Source organism: Pangasianodon hypophthalmus, chromosome 12 (assembly GCF_027358585.1).
Source record: "Pangasianodon hypophthalmus isolate fPanHyp1 chromosome 12, fPanHyp1.pri, whole genome shotgun sequence".
Taxonomy (NCBI): Eukaryota; Metazoa; Chordata; class Actinopteri; order Siluriformes; family Pangasiidae; genus Pangasianodon; species Pangasianodon hypophthalmus.
Genome location: NC_069721.1, coordinates 16775567 through 16801962, shown reverse-complemented (window position 1 = coordinate 16801962; position 26396 = coordinate 16775567). Strand labels below are relative to the sequence as shown.

The 26396-nt window shown below is 37.7% G+C and overlaps 3 protein-coding genes across 9 annotated transcripts in view; 1 reads left to right on the top strand and 2 right to left on the bottom strand.

Annotated features, from left to right (window-relative positions):
• The first annotated feature begins 1666 nt into the window (after positions 1 to 1666).
• Positions 1667 to 15676, top strand: dnajb12b (DnaJ heat shock protein family (Hsp40) member B12b). The gene is made up of 9 exons (XM_026915546.3): positions 1667 to 1925; positions 3660 to 3834; positions 4895 to 5040; positions 5317 to 5490; positions 5897 to 5970; positions 9657 to 9766; positions 11436 to 11608; positions 13714 to 13861; positions 14982 to 15676. Exons 1-8 carry the CDS (start codon positions 1793 to 1795, stop codon positions 13830 to 13832), a joined length of 1104 nt encoding a protein of 367 aa, XP_026771347.3. The 5' UTR covers positions 1667 to 1792; the 3' UTR covers positions 13833 to 13861; positions 14982 to 15676.
• A 1448-nt stretch (positions 15677 to 17124) lies between these two features.
• On the bottom strand, positions 17125 to 19606 carry ddit4 (DNA-damage-inducible transcript 4). Its single transcript, XM_034309196.2, has 3 exons — positions 19408 to 19606; positions 18681 to 18882; positions 17125 to 18252 (listed from the first exon to the last, which is right to left on the bottom strand). Exons 2-3 carry the CDS (start codon positions 18823 to 18825, stop codon positions 17762 to 17764), a joined length of 636 nt encoding a protein of 211 aa, XP_034165087.2. The 5' UTR covers positions 18826 to 18882; positions 19408 to 19606; the 3' UTR covers positions 17125 to 17761.
• A 1440-nt stretch (positions 19607 to 21046) lies between these two features.
• Positions 21047 to 26396, bottom strand: part of anapc16 (anaphase promoting complex subunit 16) — a 9073-nt gene continuing 3723 nt past the window's right edge. For all 7 annotated transcript variants that reach the window (XM_026915555.3, XM_026915554.3, XM_026915551.3 and 4 more), the window contains 3 exons: positions 25519 to 25676; positions 23005 to 23079; positions 21047 to 22835 (listed from right to left, as the gene is read on the bottom strand). In XM_026915555.3, coding sequence (XP_026771356.2) covers positions 22726 to 22835; positions 23005 to 23079; positions 25519 to 25676 — 343 coding nt within the window. In that variant the 3' untranslated portion in view covers positions 21047 to 22725. The remainder of the gene's footprint in view (positions 22836 to 23004; positions 23080 to 25518; positions 25677 to 26396) is intronic.

Genomic DNA, 26396 nt, shown 5'->3' with positions numbered 1-26396 from the left:
AACAATCACCAGATAACCTGGGGTTTGGGGTGGTGGGATGGGCATCAGGCTAGTATTTCAAAGCAGAATGACCCAGGATGCAAACTGTTCAGTAAGTAGCCTACATCTGTGGTGTGTTTCGCTGAGACTGAGATCATTTAAGACAATATATTTAAACCCTCAGCTAAAATACTGAGCTAGTATTGGTTGCCATTTACAAGGTTCTTATCATGGTAACAGAGACATTAAAGACATCTCTTTCTGTGCTAATAAATGTAAATTAGTCTATATGCAAATTAAGATTTTCAACAGGTAGGTGAGTTTTTTTATACACGTGAACAGTTCATTTTGAATCTGCACCGAGAATAAGTTAAGAACACAAATTCACTTTTCCCCCAAAACATATAATTTGAGAAAAACAAGAAGTTTTACAATTGTATTCTTTAATCGTAAGATTTTATATGTGTATGTGTGTGTCTGTTAACCTAAAAATTACATGCCAGTAGGATTTCACTCTTATAACTAATGTAAAACATTTATTTATTTTTCAGCCCTGTTAAACCATGCACATATAACCAAATACACTTAGGAACAAGTCTAGTAGCCTTCTGCGATTCCAAATATGAGCAATGCCCTGTTATTTCCTTCACATCTGTAGTGAAAGAAGTCTATGGTTGTAACAGTTATATAGCAACTATTTGTTAATATAGTTTGGAGGTAATGACTACTGGCTAATCTTATTTGGGAATGCGTAGGCTTAGTGTTGGCCACTCACATTTATTAACATTTACTAACATTTATTATGAGATGTCAGAAAAAAAAGATATGGAAAGGGCATGGGGAGAAAAGGCACAAATACTGGAGTAAGATGAATAGCTTAAAGGGGATAGTCAGGAATAAGAAATATCCCAGAATTATGATTATAATGCATATGCATAACAAGATATAAAATAGCACTGAGCACCGGAAAGTCCTAAGAGCCAACCAGAGCCAACATCTCAAAATGTGTCCCATAGGAATGTCTTCATACAGTAGTCCTGTGCCTACACAAGTATCGTATTAATACAAGTATTGTATTGTAGTGTTATTATTGTACTGATCATACAGAGCTGTTAAACATTCACTTTATTCAGCAGGAAAAGGACAATAGGTTAGAGGAAAATATAATTAACCTTAAAAACCTTATTATTAAACCTTTTTTTCTTCAATGAAAACCAAGTCTATTACAAGAAGATGGCATTCAGGTTACAATCCACTCATTTAACTTCATAACAAAGGCTTAGACACAACATAACATTAACCCCTGACAAAGCTCGAAAAGACAGATGGTAACCTTATAAACACAAATACAGCTGTATCAATGAGTACAATTTTTTTTTTATAATAAATTATATTTATCAAATATCAAATGTCAACAAAAACCTATCTTATTTATTTCTAATTTTCTGACAGGGCTTTTGGCTATTGTACCAGATAGTTCATAAAGACAATAAACAGGGGGAGATTTTAAAAAAATCTGCATTTGTGGATAAAATGTTTAGCCAATAAGATGTTACTTATCAAAAAAACTTATATGGCCTTCTTCTTTATAGTTTCTTTATTTAATATCTACAAAAGACAAGCTCAAATAAGCTACCTGTTTATCATGTCATGTTAAACCTTCTTCTTGCTCACACAGAGAGAATACGTCAGTATGCGACATAGAAAAAAATAGAACAGGTTTGCCTGACGTCATCAGAAGGCGCCGCCTAGTTATGCTAAGTGTTTATTTATTTAGCTAATTTCTAAAGGATCATATGGTATATAAAGCGTGATGGAGGTGAATAAGGACGAAGCTGAACGGTGCATCGATATTGCAGTCAAAGCAATAAAGAAGAAAGAAGTTGACAAAGCGAAACGGTTTTTAGAAAAAGCACAGAGACTGTTTCCGACGGACAAGGCACACGGTGAGCACTGATAAGCCGACTAGCTAGTTTCCCACGTCTGCTTAGCTTTAATATCAAATAACACTCAACGATCGCCTTTGGCATGTTTTATAATATGACTGTTATCACTATCTAAGTGTCTTAGAAGTACGTCTCGACATGTTCTTGCTATCTGTGACTATATCTAGGCTCTGTTTTGGTATTGATGGCTGTCAGGTTTATTCTAACTGCATGCCACAAATACACGCAGAAATCAGTGAAACTGTAAACATGTAGAAGTGTAGTTGTCTTTATCAGGAGTGATAGTGAGTAGCTGTCATATTATACTCTGATTAGACCATCCATTTGTTTATATAGAACAAAATACTGTATATGTCTTTTTTATTGCTCATTTGTTAAACTTTTGGCTTTTAATTTATTCTAATCACAGTTGTCTTGTAATCCTATTCACCAGATTCAAGGCATCTTGATGTATACATGTCACATATGGATTACATAATATCACACGATGGCCATAATCCAGTGGGGATTAAAAAGGGGTGACAGTTTTACCAGATTAATGAGTTTGTCTTTTGTTTTAACAGCATGCTCCTGACATTCTCCACTCAAATCAAGCTCTCATAATACGTGTGTGTGTGTGTGTGTGTGTGTGTGTGTGTGTCAGAGTACTGCTCTGACCAGGCGTGTTAAAGTAATGAAAGCAGTGTTAAAGTAATGAAAGCAGTAAGATGTGTAGTACTCTGACACACACACACACACACACACACACACGTATTATGAGAGCTTGATTTGAGTGGAGAATGTCAGGAGCATGCTGTTAAAACAAAAGACAAACTCATTAATCTGATCATCAGTTTAATATTCATGTTGATATGATTAATTATTGTGGACCAGACAGACAGAAATTGTTAAACTGTGCTGAGATGCACCAGAAGGTGGAACATGGTAAGTTTCGGTAACACCACAAAAGACAAACACGCCCATGAAGTTTGAAGATTTTAACATTTTTCCAGTCTTTCCCTACTCGCGCACCAGTTTGGAACAACCCTACACACACATGGAGTCCTCTCTTCAAAGTCTGAACTACGGTTCTTGGGCACAGTGGGAGTAGAATAAATGTCCTGCTGCTGTGGATTATAAGGGGTTTGTGTCTAATGTAATACAGCTGAGTCTAATATTTGAAAACTTTTGCACACCTTGGTTTACTGTGCTGAGAACTAGATCTCTCTGCATTACAATTTCTGAAATAAGAGGAATCTAATTGTGGAGCTAGCACTGTCATAAAAGCTAGGACTGGACAATATGATATGATGTCATGATGTGCTGTTTTAAGTGTTATCATTATCTTCAGGTATCAGTGCTCCATTGTTCCTCACTGCAAAAAGTAACTTATTGGACATTTAAAACTATTTTGGCAGAATAATTTAATTGCCTTTATTTCTACATGAAATGCATACCTTTTAATAAATGCTAGCCAAAATTCTCTGATTTTCCCTATTGTGGCCCTAGTCGGTGATTTTTTTTATTTTATTTTATTTTTTTTAAAGCAAAACCAAAGTAAAATGATATATCGTGATATTGTGTATTGTGAAGATAATATATCTCAAGTATTGTGCTATGATATTTTTGCCATGTCACCTACTAAATGCTTTAGTTTATTTCTAATGTTTTTCAGTCTGAGACTAGCTTTTAGTAGTCATATATGATCATTTTGGTAATTGAGTGCTTTTTTTCTTTTACTTTTGGTGTTTGCAGCATTGTTGGAGTCTCTGCAGCAGAATGGACATGCATCCACTCACAGCGGTTCTGCAGGAGACAGCGAGGGTCCCGAGGAAAACCAGTCCAGTGCTAATAACCACAGTGCTGCAGAGGAGACGAGATCCGAATCAGCCAAAGCATACACTACAGAACAAGCAGATGCTGTGAAAAGGTAAGGGTAGTGGATTGTGTCACTGAAATTCTCACCTTGAAGACATAGCATCCCTGATTCTTATTTCATGCGTGTACTTTGATCCAAAATACAGTTGTGGTCTTCAGTTTACGTACGCCTTGCAGAATCCGCAAAATGTTAATAATTTTTTTTAAAAAAAGACAGATCGTAAAAATTGCATTTTGTTTTTTTTTTTTCATTTAGTACTGCGATGAATAAGCTGTTTCACATAGCAGATATTTACATATAGTCCACAAGACACAATACTAACTGAATTTACACAAATGAACCAGTTCAAAAGTTTACATACGCTTGATTCTTAATACTGTGTGTTGTTACCTGGATGATCAACAACTGTTTTTATGTTTTGTGATAGTTGTTCATGAGTCTCTTGTTTGTCCTGAGCAGTTACACTGCCCACTGTTCTTCAGAAGTAGAAGTTGCAGGATTTTTCTGAAGAACAATGGGCAGTCTTAGGGTTTTCTTGTATTTATGCTAAATTATACTGACGTTGCAGCTTTGTGTGTGTGTGTGTGTGTGTGTGTGTGTGTTTGATGAAAAAGAATAAAAGAAAAAGATAAGAATCTTACCAGCCTATGAGTAGCCATTTAGATAACAGTTAACCACTGTATACTCACTAAGTAAACTTTGTTATCATGCACGCTGAATAAACCAGTCATTTTAGGCCACAAGGCACATAAAGAGGAGGAATAGCTTCCTCAAATCTCGGTAAAAGGAAAAATATTTCCGCTGAAGCTTTGCAGTAAACTTGCACAACACACAAGAAAAGTCACATGTTCAGCAGCACTGAATTTTTTGCTGTTCATATCGTAATAAGCACAATTCAGCCTGTGTGAGCTGAGCCTCTGTGTTTAGATCCTGACTCCTCTAAGCTGCTTAAAATGAGTTAATCCTTTTATTTCGGCTCTCATCCTCAGTATGAGTTAGTTCTAGATATTTTTAAAAATTGCTATTAAGATTAATTAGTGCTTAATTCACTCAGATGATGCATGCAAAGTCTGTCCTTGCCCTCACATCAGTGTTGTTCTGTTCTTGGTAGAATAAAACAATGTAAAAACTACTATGAGATTCTCGGGGTGCAGAAAGATGCATCAGATGATGACCTTAAAAAGGCGTATAGGAAACTGGCGCTGAAGTTTCACCCGGATAAGAACCATGCACCTGGTGCTACAGAAGCTTTTAAAGGTGAGCGTGACGTTTTAGGTATATCACCTTTTTATATTGCAAAGTAATTCAAACCTTCTCTTGACACTCTTATATATGCCATTGCTACATTATACATCGGGCTACGTGATATATTTTTTGTAATATATTTTTCAAGAAGACATCACTGTGCTACAATGTTTTAACTGCTGGAAGTGATACTCACCTTTAAATACCTTACATACTACTGACCACTGTTCCAGATGTTCCATATGTATTCCTGTTGTGGTTGTATGCTAATGGTGGTGTGTCGTGTAGCTATTGGGAACGCGTACGCCGTGTTGTCCAACCCGGAGAAGAGGCGTCACTATGATCAGTATGGCGAGGTGAGAAGCTGCGCTGGCAGACGAAGACACTCCGAGCGAGACTTCCAGCCTGATATCTCCCCAGAGGATCTGTTTAACATGTTCTTCGGAGGAGGATTTCCCTCTAGTGAGTGTCTGTGTGTTTGTTTGCTCTGTTCCACTGCACTATTAGACACAGAGACTACATTTAGTCCCGATACACACCTTTTGCACACCATTACAGTGCTGCTTTCTGCAGCAACACACTTCCAGATGTGGCTTTTCTTTTTCATCTCTCCTCAATGACCTCATGTTGGCATAGGGCATAATCAAAAGCTTAGCAGTGATTTGAATATTTGAATACTGGTATATGATTATGATTAACCAGGTGAGTGTAGCCATGCACATCCCTTGAAAGTATTTGACAGCTCTTGTACAAGCTATTGTAGTTTACGAATTACATTCATAGTGTGTTTTTGAGATATTACTATATAAGTAAGCTTGATGTATAGTATAGCGTGACGGATATATTTTATGTCACATTGTGTTCTCAGGTAATGTTCACATGTACAGCAACGGGCGAATGCACTTCAGCCAACAGCGTGGTGCAAGAAGGGAAGAGAGAGGTGTAAGTAAAGTGTCGTTGAACAGCTCTATAAACCAGAGAGAATGTGTGTGTGTGTGTGTGTGTGTGTGTGTGCGTGTGTGTGTGTATATATATATATATATATATATATATATATATATATATATATATATATATATATATATATATATATATATATATAAATTCAATATTATGCAATTATGTAAGTTAATGAATAATATTATCTACAGGCTACACTATATGGCCAGAGGTTTGTGGACACTTGACCGTCACACTCATATGTGCTTTTTGAAAATCTCATTCCAGATTTAGTCCTCATTTTGCTGTTATAATAAGCTCCACTCTTCTGGGAAGGCTTTCCACTAGATTTTGGAGCGTGGCTGTGGGGATTTGTGTTCATCTAGCCACAAGAGCGTTAGTGAGGTCAGGCATTGATGTCGGGTGAGGAGACCTGAGGTGCAGTCAGCGTTCCAGTTCATCCCAAAGATATTCAGTGGGGTTGAGGTCAGGGATCTGTGCAGGCCATATCATTTCTTCCACTTCAAACTTGGCAAACCATGTCTTCATGGATCTCACTTTATGCATAGTGGCATTGTCATGCTGGAAGATGTTTGGGCTTCTTGGTTCTAGTGAAGGTAAATCCTAATGCATACAAAGACATCCCGTACAATTGTGTGCTTCCATCTTTGTTGCAACGGTTTGGGGAAGAACCACATATAGGTGTGATGGTCAGGTGTCCACATACTTTTGGCCATATAGTGTACTTCAGAAGAGTTGTGTCTGTACAGGAATTTTGTGAAACTGTTGTTTCCCCACAGTATTTTTTGTTTTTTTAAATACGGATTCACAGCAGGTTTTATGTAGAGCATCCAAAACCTGAGCATTAATTCTTAGAGTGCATTGCTTTGGTTTTGCTATCCTGTGGTGGTATTGTTTATGGATATGATGATGGCAGGATGATGTACAGTAAGACCTGTAGCATGTGTGGAACAGTAGAGAGCAGCAGTGAGCTGTGGACAGGACTGCATGCTGTATACTGAAGCGTCAGTTGAGGCATGATGGCTCTCAAATGCAGAAACCTGATCAGTTATTTAGCACAAATAATTTATGTTGAATAATTCACCATGTTACACATACTTACTGCTTAACTTTTTTGTGATTTTTTTTTTTTTTTTTTTTTTTTTTCTTCATGGTACTAGTTAGAGTATGCATGCCATTTTGCTGGCTATTTTGTTGAATTTTATTTATAAATGTGATTTGCTTTGTACTATTAAAGTTAATTCATTTAACCCTAGACGTACAGTACTGTGCAAAAGTCTTAGGCACATGCAAAGAAATGCTGTAGAGCAAAGATGCCTTCAAAAATAATGAAATTAAATGTTTCTACATTACACACACACACACACATACATATATATATATATATATATATATATATATATATATATATATATATATATATATATATATATATTATACAGTTGAGGACAAAATTATTAGCCCCCCTATGAAATTTTAAGTTTCCTCAAGATATTCCCAAGTACCTATTTAACAGAGCAAGGAATTTTTAACACAGCATTTCTGCACATACTATTTTTCGTTAGAAGGACCAAAATATTTATATTTGCACACCAAAACATTGTTATGTAAGAAAAAGCTAAAATGACCAGGGACATTATTATTAGCCCCCTATAAGAAATGACCATTTATTAAGTCCTTTACCTTCACAGGTGATGTGCGTAAAGGTGATCAGGTGGAACAGGTGATCTCACTCAATAATTAAGTTAAATTAAGGTATAAAAGCCTCAGTATGGGTCATTGAGCTGTCATTTGAGAAAGCAACATGCCAAAAACAAAGGAAATCTGTTTGGACTTGAGACAAAGAATTATTGATGCACATAAAACAGGAGAAGGATATACAAAGCTATCCAAGCGTTTCCAAGTCTCAAGAACCGGAGTGAGAGGTATAATCCGGAAATTCAAAGAAAGCCACACAGTGCAGAACAAGCCTGGCAGAGGTAGGAAGCGAAAGATTTCAAAGACACTGGAAAGAAAACTAGTGAGAGATGTGTCTAAAGACCCCAGAACAACTGCCAAGACACTGGCGAATGACTTGGCCACATCAGGAATCATAGTCTCTAAGAAGACCATCACTAGAGCTCTGCACAGGAATGAACTGCGAGGTTGCAGACCAAGAAAAACTCCACTTTTGAAGAAAAGACACCTTCAAGCCAGACTTAAGTATGCTCAGGACAACCTGGAGAAAGATTATTCATACTGGAAGCGTGTCTTATGGTCTGATGAGACTAAACTAGAGCTCTTTGGCCACAGAGACACTGCTTACGTTTGGAGAAAAAAGGGAGAAGCATTCAACCCAAAGAACACCATCCCCACAGTGAAACACGGTGGTGGGAGTATTATGCTGTGGGGATGCTTCAGTGCATCTGGAACTGGAAATCTTGTCAAGGTGGAAGGGATCATGAATAAAGAAAAATATGTGGATATTTTGAAAGAAAACCTTAAGCAGTCAGCAGTGAAACTAGGTCTGAGTCGTCGCTTCATCTTCCAACATGACAACGATCCTAAACATACGTCTCTCTTCCAATAGAAAATATGTGGGGTGACCTAAAGAAAAATGTCCATGCCAGAAAACCATCGAATCTGGAGGAACTTGAGAGATTCGCCAAAGAAGAATGGGCCAGGATTCCTCAAATGAAGTGTCAGAGACTTGTTGATGATTACACCAAACGACTGCAGGCAGTTATCCAGCAAAAAGGATACACAATTGACTATTAGAATGTGGGGGGCTAATAATTTTGACCCTGGTAGTTTTTGTGTTTTGTGTAATATTTTCATTTCTGTGCGGAATATAAAATAATGTAAGCATCCAAAATAAAACTAGGATGTCTAAAAAAGCTGTGTTAATTTTTTTTTGCTCTGGTTAAAAGCACTTTTGAAATACTTTTAAAACCATGACTATTTTGTAGGGGGGCTAATAATTTTGTCCTCAACTGTATATATATATATATATATATATATATATATATATATATATATATATATATATATATATATATATATATATATATATATATATTATGTATGTATGTATGTATATATCAGTAAACGGTAATAAATTAAACAATTCAATATTGAATATAGCAATATTCAAGTCAGTATTGGGTGTGACAGTCCTTTGCTTTAAAAAAAAAATAGTAGTCTCAGGTACAGTGTGTGCAGTTTTATAAGGAAATGAGCTGTAAGTTTTACTGAGCATCTTGCAGAAGCAGCCACAGTTCTTCTGGAGACTTTGTCGCACTTGCTTTTTATTTTTGCAGCAAAATCCAGCAGCCTTCATTATGTTTTTTATCTGAAAAGTGGTCTCTTATGTAATATGCTGCTTTCTGTACTGACATACAAACATTTAATTTTGTGCTGGAAAACTAATCTTTTTAAATCTAAAATGTTTCGATAATGTAGAAGTCATAAAATAAAACTCTAACAAAATTTGTAGGTTTCTAAGATTTTGCACAGTACTGTATATTTCTGCATTTGGAATTAGCATTGGATAAGTTTAGTTTTAGCCAGCAGACTGGCTAGACTGGTCTTGGGGCATGTTGTGTTTTAATTTTGTTTTTTCAGTAGGAAAAATTAAATAAGTTAAGTTTAAGTTAAGTGTGTGTGTGTGTGTCTGTGTTGTGCTACAGGGTGGCTTGGCTCTCTTTGTCCAGCTCATGCCCATCCTCATCCTTGTTATTGTGTCCACGCTCAGCCAGATGATGGTGGCTGACCCCCCCTACAGCCTCAACTACAGACCGTAAGTTCACACACTCACACACATCTTTAGCCCAATGACTGCATTATAATTTGAATTTAATTATAATCTATCTTGCATATTAAATCCATAGACACACAACCCTCCACTTTGCCATTCATTCGCTCAACCATCTATATTGCCAGCCGAACACACTCTCTCACTGCCTCACCAACTGTCACTCACACACATAGACACAGATATGCAGTGTGTATTCAGTGACTCACACTTACACATACAGTCTGTGCACAAGGTTATTTAACACACAAGAGCCACTTCGTGTTAATACACGTAACACCTTTTGATCATCTGTGGGAGGCTGTTAAGCTAAATGACACAACAGTGTCACAGCATTGTAAAAAGCTGTCAGACATTTTACCCCAAAGACTTCATTATTTTGAAAAATCGAAAAGGAAAACCTATTGTTTATTAACTTACGTTGCTTGGGTTGCTTAGAATGATTTTCTCTTCACTTCTTTATTACTAAATTCATTACTAAATTCATTTTAAAATGATTTCTCTATATGAGCTATCCCATTATTATTATTATTATTATTATTATTATTATTATTATTATTAAATAAAGTGAGCATTTGAAAAGGGACGAAACCTGCCCTAACTGCCTCACTGAAGAGTGTAAAGCAGGATTGGTCTTGAGTTGAAGGCTTATTGATCCAGACTGTTAACTCAGTGGAGGTAAGGTAAGACCTATGAGGACGTGACGGCCGTGTAGACGTGTAGTAATATTGGATAATCCAGCTGTTGTGTGCTGATGCCATCACTGAGTAGCTTGTTAATCAATACCTAATCATATACATGGAGTGACCAGCCTGTTCCAGCTCCAGCAGACGCACAAGTGGTTCAAATGAACAGAGGGGAGAACTGATGCGTGCATCATGTATTGTGAAAAGAGTAAGAGATGTTACCTAGTTTGGAAGCTAATTTACAGCTAAAGTAATTGAACAGATACAAATCTGCATGACCTTCTTAAAGAAGGGAGCTGCAGTTAAATTCACACTTACACAATATGTGCTTAATTTTTACTGGACAAACACACAAGAACATATATATATATATATATATATATATATATATATATATATATATATATATATATATATATATATATATATATATAATATATAAATAATCAGTCTCCCTGCCCTTTCTTTTTTAAAAAAAAAAAAAAAAAAAAAACTTCTAAACTCTGACTTGTAGACTTGTAAACTCTGTCTTGGTCCTGTGTATGCAGCTCATGCTCTTAGCTGGACCTTAGCTAGCAGTCTTTAACAGAACCCTCATGTCATATTCCTCAGTCAGACCACCCCAGAGTGTTAATGCTGGTGAGCGATAGCAGAATGGGCTGAGTTGGGCCACAGTATAACCTAAGACCACTCGTCCCTTTGACCCTGGCTGCCTATCACATGCAATTTGTGTTGAAAGAGAAGTGTTTCAGAGACTTCAACCTTCTCTGTATCTCGTTCTCTCTTCTGCTCCCTGACTGAGTTGAGCAAATGAATGGATAATAAAAAGTCCAGTGATGCTGACTCTGTGTTACTAGATAATTCATTGATCTGGATGCTGTCACTTAAAAATTGAGGCTTCCACTACATCTCAGCTGTAATTGTACACGTGATCAGTTTTAAAACACGTGTGCTGTTTTGGTTTGCAGTTCTGTAGGTCACACACAGAAGCGGCTGACGGAGACCCTGCGTGTGCCGTACTACGTGAGCGAGCGCTTCAGTCAGGAGTACAGCGGCGTGAATCTGAGGCAGGTGGAGCGCAGCGTAGAGGACGACTACATCTCCACCCTCCGCAACAACTGCTGGAAGGAGAAACAACACAGTACGCTCTTCCCACAAACACGCTAAATCTTTGCACCATTCCTCAATACACCTTCATTCATCTGATTAATAAATAGATAAGATTTCGGCCAGTTGATGCATGTCCCAGTTTCCAGTTAGAACTTTGATCTGTTATTTGCATAACATGCTAATCTGAAGCAACGAGTTGATCCATGTTAAATGCTGTCAGCTCAAACATTTAGAAGGTTTGTGTCTTTTTAAAGGACTTTTTAAATGATCAGCCTCGTTCCGATTTGTGTGTGCATAACAAACGCAGGCTTTAATTTTCCTGTAATGAAATATTCGCTATAGAGCTGTATTCAGAGATGGAGTTTAGAGTAGCTTAAAAGGTACAACGATATTTATGTGGAGAAAGTTCTCAGAGTTATGTGAAGTCGCTGCTCGATTTTCTAGTCACCTTTCACACTTTAAAGGTGGCCAAGTGTTTTTTTTGGTTAGAGCTGTCACAGGACGTGAGTTTCTCAATCATGTCTAGGCCACTTCCTTTAAAATAAGCAATAAGAAATGTGTACTGGTAAAGCAAATAGCATTTTATGGGTAGCATATGCTGACAATATACAATACAATACAATATAATCAATTTCAACATTAAATTTAGTCTGATACAGTAATATCCAAACTATACAAGATTCCAATAAACATCTAATACCTGCCCTAGGTATAATTGTGATTATTAGAGAAGGCAAGTTCATCCATTAATCAAATCCAAGCCCATAAAATAGCACTTAATATCACAGGCGTGTGTAGCAGATTATAATGGACAATTTGTTCAAATGAAATGATTCTTAGGTCTGGCATCACCGCCTCACTTTCATTAACGGGAATTTTGGTTCTTTTCAGTGAGTCAGTGCACTAGGCTCATCTCACCTATATGAGGCAGCTCTTTCACTCCCAAATGACTCATTGCTATTTTTCAAAGCCAGCCAAAGTGCCTATCGATTGTTTTAACTTGACATACCCCCTGTGACTATTAAAACCATTACTTTGCATTGCATTTGTTTAAAAAAATCTATTTAAATGAATGTAATACCAGCAAGGTGATACATATTTGCATTGACTAACCTAATATGTAATCATACCTGCATTAATATTATTGTGCCTGCTGTGTCTACACTTTCTGTTAGAAAGCAGAAATTAAAGATTGCCGTACAGTCATTCAGATATTGAGTATACTTCCCAGTACACCTTATAATAAAACAGTCAGGCCCTTATGCTGTTCCAGTCAGACAGAGATCAGTTAAGATTTAAGTTAAGTGCACGTCTTATTCACTCAAAAAAAATAATAGCTCTACTTCGTTCATTAATTCATCTTCAGTAACCGCTATAGGGTTGAGGGATCCTGGGTGCAAGGACGGAGAATTCACCCCAGATGCGACTCAAGTCCTACTCTTGCGTATCTTTTATCAGTTTTTATGGGTCAGATTTCTTTAATAAATGACTCAGAGGTACGGTGAAATGTGTGTGAGTTTCAGCTGGGTCTCTGACTCAGCACTACTCGTTCAGCTGTCCCCATTCGTCCTCCAGACAAAGCCACAAAACCACAAAACATTTCCTCTGATTGTGTTGTTTGGGTTTTTGGTTATTTCTACACAAGCAGGCACGTCACACTGTGTCATGATTAATCGATGTTGCCTTCAGCCGGTTAGTCCAGGTTTCTTAATTCACTTGCATTCTGACTCACAGTTTGCGTCTTTATTATCTTGCTTCATCTTCAAACTCATTGTCAAACATCAGAGTATTCCGTAGAATGAACTGCTGTCTTCCTTTTAAACCAGGTACTAAAACGTTTCCAGCTCAGAAATGGAAACCTTTACTGCTTATCAGCTCTGCTTTGTCAGTATTGATGGTGGCAGTGTGTATTTCCTCATTAGCTGAGTAAACACAGCTCCTGATAATCCTGCAGCAAAGCCAGTGAACGGGTCGTGGGTGCGTGGTGGGGTTTTTTTCACCTATGGATGTGATTCTGGGGAGGGGAAGTTGCCATGACGACTTGTTCCTGTTAGGAAGTCTGAAAAGAAAACCGTTTAAGTGTTTAGTATTTCAATATGCAGAATGAATATCATGTCCATGTGTGTATGTCCACAGAGGAGGGTTTGCTGTATCGTGCACGCTATTTTGGTGACAGTGACCTATATCAGAGAGCTCAGAGAATGAGCACACCCAGCTGCTCCAGACTGGCCGAGGTTCAGACTTACGTCCACTGATGATGGACAAACCAACATGATCATGGCAGGTAAGAAGGAGAAAAGTGTGACACTGACTGACGCCGTGCTTTATTCATTTAAACAGACTTGTGTTATAGTGGCTCTAGGTAATGTTTACAAAATAACCAACCCAAATCTCATCCTAAGCCATGCAGTCCTCCTCCAAGTGTGCACTCTGACTATGGTGCACTAATTCTCGAATCCGTATGGGTGCATGGGTATAGAAAGTGAATATTTGGGACATGCAGTTGTCATTAGCTCATACACATTGACAAATATGAATTGTGTACAACTGTGTTATCAATTTTACATTAATCTTTGATGAAATTATGCAGCCTATTATATGTGAGTTAATCCATTGTTTTAATCATTTTTTCTGCATAATTTGTACATTATGTGATACGTTAATAATATTAATAAAATAATATATTAATATATAATATATTAATAACAATTTATATTAATATGTTAATATATAATAATATAAAATATCAGTAATACTGATGAGACTGCACCGATGCAGGCTTTCCGAAATGGTGTATTAAGTAAGGAATAAAATATGATGGGGCATGCTATTTTAGGAAAATAATCAACCACGGAGTCACCTGTACCACTCCAAAGATGATTATTTGCCAACAACAGCATGTCCATAAGTGTTTTATACCTCTTATACTGCAGCAATCTCCCAACGATTACAATTTTAAATTTAGTGACGAATGATATGTTGTGTAACCATTTTATAGTTGCGTTTAATGTTATGGAACATCCATAAACAGAAGGTTACATTTCACTGCTGTGGTTTCATAATCTCAGGCCCAGCGAAAGGCACCATGTTCATGTAGCACTTAAGATACTTTGCTGGACAATAGATACCATGGGAGAAAAACAGAGCAAACAGCAGTAGAGCTGCACTGAAGGTTTGTCAGTGTTAACATGTTTACAGAGTTCTTCTCGGTCCGGTGTCCTCTTTCAGTCCCATGTCAATGCTTCAGTGAATTGCCAAGCATGACCTAGTTCTAAAGTAGTCCATACCTGACCCTTATCAGTGTGAGAAGACCGTACAGCCCCACCACACTTTGTGTGTGTGTGTGTGTGTGTGTGTCACATTCATATCAACATGAATTTTAACTTTGATTTCTCATTCTTTAGGTGTAAAATTGAATCTTCCCATTAAAGCAGTGGCAGACTGGTGACATTCAGCCAAAGGATAGAGACTTCCAAGTGTGTGTGTGTGTGTGTGTGTGTGTGTGTGTGTGTGTGTGTGTGTGTGTGTGTGTGTGTGTGTGTGAGAGAGAAAGAGAGACAGAGAGAGATATCTGTGTTAGTGATGGATCATCTTGTAAGGGTTTGGAAAGGAAAGAATCTTCCTCCAGCCCTTTACAGACCTGAGCTACACCTCAGTTAAGAAATGATCCAATCTTTTATAGTTTTATCGATCTGAAACGCATTTAATTCCCTTCTGGCTGAAACTTGTGTAAGAACTTATACATATTATTTGGTTTCATATAGATCATGATCAAGTCACTATGTATTAATTTATTAATTTATATAATTGTACATTTGAGATTTAGCTATGCAGGATTTTATTGATTAGGTCAGACGTTAAATAAGCATTAATGTTAAATAAGCATTAATAAGCACTCCATACTTTAACCTTTTATCTTCGCCACTAGAATTTCCACTGCTCTGTAGTTAAGTAGTATTTATTCAAGGATCAGGACTTTTTTTAAGTATGATATTATATATATTTTTAAATTTTGCAATGTTGACTAAAAATCTGTAGCAGTGCTTCTCCTCTGGATGATACCAGAACAATAAAATCCTACGTGCCACTCACCTTACAAGCTGGTGTGCTTTGTGTGTTTGTGCTGAGGAAGTGTAATATTGTGTGCACAGGGGTGGGACTGGTGGGCTCTGTGTGTGTTTCAGGAAGGGAGGAGAATGAAACTGAGTGAGAGTAGAACTGCGTATGCGTGTGTGTGTGTGTGTGTGTGTGTGCGCACACGCGGTTGAGTCATGTCAGATTTTGGCAGGCTGTGTAAGCTAGAACATGCAGCGGCTCACGTTCCCCAGCAGTCCGTAGTCACGTCGAGTTCGTACCAGTCTCTGCTGGATTTGCATTTCTGATGCTGATACATTTATTTATTGTAGATTTTTTTCACACTTCAGCCTTTTTTTAAAGTTTTTCTAATTGAATACACACTTCATAAGAGCACACACATACACTATTTCAAACATTATTATATCATAAAGATGGTAAAACATGAATTTGAAAATTGTGAAATTTGTTTGTTTTGGAAAGCAGACCTCAGTCATTTAAACTCACAGATGGGGGAAAGTTACAGTTTGAAGTTTTCCCTACTATCTTAAAACCTAATCCAAATGGGCCGAGTTTCCCTAAAAGCATTGCAACACAAAATTGGTAGAGCGAGCTTTACAGTGAGCAGTCTCTCTATGCTTTTGGGAAACTGATCAGTTAGTTACAGATGAGGTACACCAAGAAAAACCCTTATCCTCCAGCACTGCGATACACGAGTAAAGGTCTTGAATTAAATCAAATAGAGGACCTTATTTATTAAAGCATTCTGCAAAAAAATCATATAATGTGTGTAACTCTGTGTGAGCACTTAACTGATTTGTACTGTCAGGAATTGAATTTTTACTTATGTGCATTTTTATAGCAGAGGTCACGATCCTCCATTGCAGTAAAAAAGGCCCAACGTCTGCAGATCTCGAGGTGTTCCGAGTTTTATTCTTGCCTTTTTTTTTTTTTTTTTTTTAAATGACTCTGCAGTGTTCACCATCCCAGGGTCCTCAGTTCAATCCTGAACTTGAGTTACTGTCTGGGTTTTAGTTTTATAAAAAGAACTAAATTTTCCACCGACACTTTTTAATAAAGGTCAGTAGAACTGTCTTCACAGCATTTTTACACACACTTGCCTCCGATGGTGAAGGTTAACATTTAATTTATACCATGCAAAGTTGCTGCTAATTATTCCAGTAATTCTCTCCAAAGTACACTTTTAGAAGTAAAATGTAGAACCTTAAGAGCTTCTTCTGTTAGTCGTTCTTGGGAAACTACATACGTATTATTTTTTAAAAGAAAGGAATAAAAGAAATAAAACACTTTCAAATAGAGCCTGTATGGTTAATGGTTTGATTGTTCTAAAGAACCCTTTTTTCCAAGTGTAGTGTAGGCGTTTTGCAGAAATCAAACACCATATGTTTCGCAGCACAATGAGACCAAGTCTCGCTGTGGTGAACATAAAAGAAGCAATGACTGAAGCGAATATTTCTTCAAAAATAATTTATTTTCTGTGTTTCCATAATGCACGTATAAAACGTAACAGTATTTGAATATCAAATAAATAATGATGCACAAGTGAATATGCATGACAAATGTATTTAAAAACAATTAAGATGCCAAGAGTCCATTTTAACTAAAAGATCAAACTTAGATCATGAAATGGTGCTCGCTGGATTTAAAAAAAAAAAAAAAAAAAAAAAAAAAAAAAAAAAAAGAGTTTCATGACACAGGTAAATCAGGTTGATGAAATAGCTGCCACAGTTATTTTCAGAAAATAAAAAGTGAGGTAAACATTTCAAAGCAGTCGACAAAACGGCACCAGACAGGTTCGAAAACTGCCTGAAGAAGTGCAATATATGAATGCAGTATCTATAACGAACATACAGCAATCAGTGTATACGAGAATGCTTTTACATTTGTGTACCCTATGCTCTTTTTGTATAAACACCCTGGTGACAAAAGTGAGACCTGCAATATCTGGTAATATCTTCAATAGAAAGTCAAGTCAATCGACACAGTATTGTCAATGAAGTCCTTGGTTGAGAACAGCTCTCAGATCACTAAAACGGTGACCTAATAGAGCCAGAATGCCTCAGAAATGTCCAGATTTGGTCCTTGGGGCTCAACACTCTTCAATAAGCAGCTCTTCGGAGCTGTAGAGTTTCCTTTTGATCACTCTGAAGCCAGTGCTGAGTTTCAGGGCACCTCTCAGAGGCATTGATGAGGATTTGGCAGTAAACAAGCCCTGGATCTTCGGCCAGATGCCTCCTGACTCGGGCCTGAGGACGAGTGTGAGCTGAAAGGTGGGTACCAGGCAGGGGTCAGCAGCAATCTGGCCTACGCTGTCAAAGGTCTCTCCCTGCTGCACACACAGATCGATGAGCGCCCCCCGGAGGCCGCACGGCTCGCTCGCGGCCAGCTGCACCAGCTCGCTCCCTATGTGCTCCAGCAGCTTGTTGGGGATGAGAAGTTTGGAGCAGTGCAACGTGCAACCTTTCGCTTCAATCAGGCTAAGAGCAATCTGTTGGACAACTTCTTTACACAGGCTCTCCTCTGTTGGGTCATAGAACATGTCAGCGTCCAGAGCGGACAAGTCGGGAAGAGATACAGAACCTGGAAGAGATTGTAAAGAAATTAGTTTTCTATAATACAATAGTGAGTAACAACAAAACGACATGTTAACCAGCATATTCACAAGCATACACAGCCATCATATTGCGATGCTATATCTCGATTAATTACGTCATAATGCGGTTTTTTTAGCATACTGCAGATATCAGAGGTGTTTTTATAACTCTCTCCAACCCCCATCGCTGCTCACAGTAACAACTAGCTGTCTAAGCAATTCAAAACATCAGATACCACATTTAACACTTGTGTGTTAGAGCTGATCTGCATATCACAGTGCTACATGAAAGTACTGTAACCTTTAAGCTACAGGGTGCAAGAGATCTCGTTCAAACTTTTACAGGGTGAGCCGATGACTGCAACCCTGCTTACAATGAACAAAAAATAAAATGAATAATAATTGTGTTATTTACCAGTATCTGAGCCATCGTCTGTACCACTGTGTTCGGAGTCAGAGTCTATGCTGTTACTGCTGCTGAGGTTCTGCACCAGGCCGCTCCAGGACAGCCGCTGTGGAGCTCCATCAGCCCAAACCCCTTCACTCTGTATCTTCTGCATGACTCCAAACCTCAGACTGCTGCTCTACAGGATCAAATATGCTTCAGTTCTTCACACCTGAGAAGAAAAGATTAGCAAGTTAGAAATGTGTGTCTAGGACAAAAACAGTGCTGTGATTCCTGCACTCAAAACAACTTGGGTTCAAAAAAACAACTCATGCAAACAATGAACACAATGTTGAAGCAAGAGCAAATTTAACAAATTGTTTTTTCCATGCCTAGAAACATGCAGATTTTTTGCTATAAAGTGAGTTTCAGAAGATTATATTAGCATCACATTCTCAGACAATGAAGCTTCCTCAGGGTTTCTGTGGAGGCTTTACTGCTTCAGCTTTAAGGGGTTAAAGAAGCTTTTGTGAAAAACACCTTGTTGAAGAACTCTAAATTAAACCTTTAAGACTTTCTTTAGACAATACAAACTGAAAAACACTTCAGTGTGTTACATTTAACCACATTTTCTGAGAATAAGCTCACAATATTTTACTGTTAGAAACCATCAGTTTTGCAAACTGAACAACTGAATAAAAACAAACCCAAGTCTCGTGCACATTAAAATAACCTCGTTTTCAAAACAGACACTCACCAAAATGATAACCTGCAGACGATGTCCTGCCAGTACTTGATGATATAACCCAAATTTTCGACGAATTACTCCGCTGAAGCTAACAAAGAACAGAGAGACGCAGTTAAGTGCTCCTTTCTCCAGTGCAGCAGCTAGTGTTCTGCAAACACTGATGTCATGAGCAAGAACAAAGCTGTTTATATAGCTCCGCCTAGCTGTTGCTTTCCACGCCCCCTGGAGACAAGTCAGCCAATCAGCTTTTAGCGCACGTTCCACTTTGCCCAGTAACACGAAGCGCCCACAAGCCATTGTCTGCTGAGGAAGGGAAAAACACAGCAAGTAATCTTTTGTTCACCTAGGACAAGTTGAGGCAAAACCTGTGCCTGTGTGTGTCCGTGCTAAATGGACATTTGGGGCAAAGTTAGTGTTTGGTAGGCTATTTTATATGGTGGACTACGTGTTTAGGTGTGTGTGTTTGTACAAGTGTGGCTACAAACAAGAAAACATCTGCAAAATGTGTGATATTGCAGTAAGAAAGTGAACGTTTTAGTAAGAAAAATACTCATTGCATGCATTTTTAATAATGCACATCTCTTAAAATGACAAAATAACACTACATCTAATACAATTAAAAAATATGCATGCATTAAAATAGTGATTTCAGTAATGTCAGTATCCAGAAAGAGTCAGTTTTGTGGGCTGCACTATGACATCATCATCATAGCAATGCACTGTGTTTGTACATTGATGCATCAGGCTGGAGATCTATGAGGAGCCAGTGCACAAAAAGGTGCAAGTTCCACAGGAGATTGCAGCTTGTGATGCAACATTACATCACTCCATATAAGTCAGTCCTCTAGCTTGCTAGTAGGTAGTGTCTCAGTACACTCCATGCACAGGCACTATGGCTAAAACATGGGTTTAGTGGTCTTGTGAATATTTGTAACCGCTCACAGCTGCACACAAAACCACACAAAGCCACATGTTAATAAATATGCATTGACTAGGTGAGAGAAATCTACTCTGCTACTACAGCACCTCTTGTGGAGACAGAAATCAGTATGATGTAATGTTGCATGGTCCTACATGAATCAACATTCTATCATCACCGTTCATCTGATGCAACATCAAGAACTTATTTGGAATGATGAAGACCTGATATAACTGGTTTGAAAGGTACAGATGTATCTGATGCAAAAGTAAAAACAGTGACATGTATCAATCATACGAATTTACATAGTGCCATTATTATTTATTCCCAGCACCACTAGCTTAAGTGTATATAATGTATACAGTGTATACATACATGTAATGTATATAAGAATCAAATATAGAAATAGCTAATATTTCTACAAATTTGACACTTTCTATAATTTAGACATTTATTTAAACATTATTTAAACTTTGGGTTTTAAAATTGTAATGCAGACTGTCTGAATGTCAGTTTTAACTGATATTAACACTAACATTTGGCATATGGCAGACAAGTGGAACAATAGTTCTGTATATTAATAATGTTCTTGAAAATTAATTATGTTTAGCCATAAAAATAGATATGTTTTAATCCTAAGTCTGTTTTACATTTTGATTTTGTTTCAGATAACCAAGCTGGAGGCAAAAACAAACCCATGGCACATAAACACCTATAAAATGACATCAGTTAATAATGAACCCTGTGGAGTTTTATTCATTAACAGATAACAGGTAGTTACACAACAATCAGGACATGACATTTAGTCTAGGATATCCATTCAGCATGTTTTATTATGGTTCCTAACTGTTACTGTAACAGAGCAGTTTATTCTTAGAACTGAGTTAAAATGTGTTAGTGATTTACTCGAGGCTGAATACATCCATTCTTCTGTGTGCACTTCAGCAGACTCATAAAAAAGTGTGAAAGTGTGAAAGTTTTGGCCAGGTAGCCCGAGTTCATGGATGTTTTGGGAGTGCAAGTGAGAGCTGGACAAACTGTTCTCTTTGCAGTCATGATGACATGTACAACACGTACAACTCGCAAGTGCTATTATGGGGAAAAAAATTGTTTAAATGTGTTGGATAAATGTGTTTTAGAGAGAGTATGAGAGTTGGGGTGAGTGTCTTTAGGATCGAGCAGTATACACTGTAGGTTTGGTCCCACCCTTTTGTGGAACAGAATGTACTGTACATTCTCTAAAGTTTCTCACTGCACGTTTCAATCATTCAATGCAAAACATCCAGCAGGACGAAGTGTACCACAAACCGAGTTTTGCAGAGCTAATTCAGGAAGCAGTGTATATAAACAAGGCTCTGTGGACACTGTTTATTCTCCTCTCAAAGAGAAAAGACAAAGCCACCAACTCGGCCTAGATTCATGTTTTCACTAAATAGTAAAAAAATGAAAGATATATTAGTTATGTTACTAAGAATGAATATGCTTAGTGTGCTGAGAGCTTGTTATGAACACAGCAGTTAGCTTTATAGGACAAAGAATGTGGGTTTTATTTGCTGTCTCCCTGCACCCCCCTCTCGCTTTGTCTTCTCCTGTTTCTACAGCTGCTGCTACAAGTAGGCTAGGCTCACTTTCTCGCGCTCACGCTCTCTCTCTCTCTCACTCACATACACACACACAAACACACAGTGAGGGGGAGGATAGCCTTGCAGACCACAGCACTAAAATTAATAGCAACTGTGCAAGAGCGTCGAACAAAGCACGGGCTCCTGTACACTGAACACAAAAACAAGATATGTTTGGGCTTCTAAATCAGCTGACTACATTTGTAGCAAAGATATCCATATCTATCAATATCTATCTATCAGCTTATGTTTCTATACAGCACTAATAAAAGACATACAGTAATACTGTACATGCTTTAAATTTAATAATAAATATTAAAGAATATGAAATTGTAGCTCTGACAGTGCAATTACTGTGTAGCTCTTGAAGTGGTTGAAAGTATCAATAAAATTATTAATTTAATATTCTCCAGACTTTTTAATCACAGATTAGAGCGGTTTTATTCAACAAAAAACATCTTAAAAAAAAAGAAAAAAGAAAAAAAGATCAGGTGCTCACATAAAAACTCAAAGTTTGGGTACACTTCTGCACATGATTAGTCTTCTGTGACATGATCTGTAACATATGTAAGTATATTTACATTTAAGTATTCAGCTCCATTAAAATGTCCAAAACAGTTTCATTTAAGTTTGCAGCCTATGTATGTTCTTCAAATATGGGAAATGTGCATAAATAAATTATACAAAAATGTTTCCATTCTGGTTAAAACATTTTTTTGGTTTAAGTAAAACGATAAACAAAAATTCATTGCAATTCATGAATTGATATGAGCAGCAAGTGGTTAGCTATGAAGTTGTGAAACCCAATAGCTGTTCAATAGGCTTATATTTCCACTCGTCTGCCTCCAGCTCCTCCACCAGGCTGGCCAACTTCTCCATACGGGATACCTGCTGATCTGAGAGCACACACGAGAGCACACCGTACCAAGAAGTCATTAGTATTAGGTTTCCAGACCTTAGTTGAATTAGTATCAATTGTGCTTGTGACAATAATGTAATCAAAAGTGCTGACATTTAGTTAATTACTGTTGATTGTTTTAAAAATCAGAACAATGTGCATCTTACCATGCTTCACCTGTTTTAGAGTTGATGCCACTTGATAACTGAAAACCGATTCACACAGAAATCTGTCCGAGCCATCTGAAACGTAAAGAGTAAAACTGTCCTGTGGATTTCAAATAATCTACGGATGACAGAATATCTTTGCTTACCGGCCCATAAGTAACGAATGAAACACAACTAGGCATGTTATAGGAAAAGAACTAAGGAAGGGGTGGTGTGAAAAAAGGAGTTACTATTACCGCCCCCATAGTTGATTATTTTCCAATAACAGCACATCCTGAAGGGTTTTATTCATCTTAGTCCATAGCCATTTGCCACAGATTATAACTGTTTATTTATTAAAAACAACACATTGTCCATTTTATGTTTAACAATGTGGAACGTTGATGAAACAAACTAGTTCCTGATATCACTTATGCTATAGTAGCTATAACAAGTCGTTCGCGCACCAGCCACTCTTTTTCCACTCTCCTGAAGGTAATAAATCAAAAAATTGAAGCTTCTCATAAGAAAAAGCTTCTGGTTTACAGAGAAACCAGAAAGCACAACGTCTTATGTCCTGAAGCGGTGACACTGGAGAGTCCTTCCAAATATGCTAAATAAACATCTCCTCACAGAAAACTTCACCACATTGACAATTACATACTTTTTTTTTAAAAATTTGTTTATGTGAAGTGTCCACCATACAAGGCTCTATGAAAGTAGCTTGAAGCACATTAATATAAACGTCACAGCCGGCACTGTTGTCCGAGCTGCTGTAATAGAAGATAAATGAACACCTTCTGACCAATCAGAATCGAGAGTTCAGCAGCACTGTGTATAAAGAAAAGTATATACTGTAGGGAGAGTCCGTGAGCTGAAAGACCTCTGTATGTGCTGCAATTGCCTGTGTTTGTATATTCGCACATCAGCTCATGATGTCTTATTTTGCTTAAGTACAGCTTAACTTTACGTGAACAAATGTTTTATGTATGTATAACAATTCCCTCACATCTGTACACACCATCATTCAACACCTTAAACAAGACCAATGACCGACATAAAGCTCTGTCCTATCCTGGCTTTCCCAGTGTTTATATATGTATATATATATATATATGTATATATATATATATATATATATATATATATATATATATATATATATATTATATATACATATATACACACACACACATATAAACAAACAACATGTTCCCTTTCTTTCAATCCAGAACTTTAGCTAAGCACAGAACTTGAGATTATGCCAATTCCATAATTCCAATACACCAGCAGAATGAGAACTAAAGGAGAATGGTGGCTTTCACTCATTAATGCCCTCTGTTCTTTCTGGAGACAAAAAGTGCAGACAGTTGGAAATGCACGTCCCCGTGTGGATAAATGACCCAGACAATTTCTAAATAGTTGGGGCAAAAACAAAAGGCCTGGCATGGTTTTAGATGTGCATATTCCAGCCAGCCTTGACCTTATAATGGATTGGATACGTCCTTTTGAGATCCTAATTATGGTGCATTTTCCCCCTCAGTATTTCTATTATCACCTGATGTGGAAATTAACAAATTATCAAACAGAAAGTGGTTTAGAAAAAGAGTGACCCCTATGTCCTTATAAGATACCCAGACAAAAACAATTAGGGTCATCCACCAATAGCATTAGGGGCAACAGTGGCTATTGATCAGCTACCACCAAGCTGCAACTCAAGCACAGCACTTAACCCTCTCTGTTTCAGGGGCATCGTATCATGGCTGACCTTGCGCTCTAATCACAGCCTCCTAACAAGCTGGGATATTCTCTTCTCTGTAATTAGGTTGTGAACCTGGATGAATGTAATTGAACGTCAAACCAGGTGTTCAGCTGTTGGCCAGAATCTGAGGATGCCTTTTGTGCTTCATGTCCAAGCAGAACATAACATTCACTGTCCCATGTTCCAGGATGACAACTGCAGGCTACAACTCTAACTTAACTGCTCATCCAGTTAGTGGAAGAGACTCAAGACTCGTGTAGCATCCTCACTCAACAGGACTGACACTGTTATTACGGGAAGGAGAAGAACTGACACATGCAACTACTTTTTTTTGTCTTGGAAGCTTATAATTATATAAGTATACTGTATATATACACACACTCTATACTTTTACCTTTGTACTTTTGCACATATGGACAATAATTGGTACATTATACAACTCCTTTTGTTCGTACCCTTGCTGATATTACTGTCCTTCAATATACATCATGCTGCTACCAGTCATTTTCTATTCTTCTTATACTGACAGTGCTACTTCTGTCACATAAAGACAACAGGATCCCTTTAGGACAGGCCACTAAAATTGGTTTGTGTGATTTCTGCAAGCTTGCAACCCTGACTTTACATGCCAAACCTGACCAGTCATTTCAATTCATTGAAATTCATTTCACAGTCTTCTCTTGAGGCCACTGATTGTCAATTCTCCATTAAACAAAAATCCCCTGGATTTAAAAACTAAAAAAGCAAAAATAGAAGTGAGGTATTTGCCAGACCTTCCATCATCTCCCCGGCTCCTTTAGGGTATGTGTAGAGGACTTTTCTAGGGGGAATGAGCTCTGATGCACTGAAGCCAGATCCAGTAACGGAGCTCCCGCTAACCCCTCCGGCGGAGGAGGACGATGAAGAAGCGGCTGCCATTCGGCCTGGAGTGCTACGGACATAGACAAATTTGTTGGTACCCTTCCATGAAAAAGAAGAACCCGCAACCATCTCTGAAATAATTTGAAACTGACAAACATTAATGGCATCAATCACTGTTAATTCCATGTTTAACACAATCAGACATTACTTTTGATTTTCAATTAAACTGAACATTTTATATAAATGAACCAAAGGAAAATGACATGGACAAAAAAGATGGTACCCTTAACTTAACATTTTGTTGCACCACCTTTAGCAGCAATCACTGCCAACAAGCAATCGCGGTAGTTTACAAGGAGACTTCTGCATCGGGTAACAGGTATTTTAGCCCACTCTTCCTGAGCAAACTGCTCTAACTGTCTGAGGTTTGACGGGTGCCTTCTGCACACTGCATTTTTCAGATCTTTCCACAGATGTTCAATAGGATTAAGATCAGGGCCATTTAAGAATAATCCAATGTTTTTTTCCCCAGCCATTCTCGAGTGCTTTTAGCTGTGTGTTTTGGGTCATTATCCTGTTGGAGGACCCATAACCTGTGACTGAGGGAGAGCTTTCTGACACTGGGCAGTATGTTTCTCTCCAGGATGCCTTGATAGTCTTGAGCCTTCATTGTGCCCTGCACAGATTCAAGGCCCCCGTGCCAGACGCAGCAAAGCAGCCCCGAAACATGACTGAGCCCCCTCCATGTTCCACAGTAGGTATGGTGTTCTTTTCTCTGAAAGCTTCATTT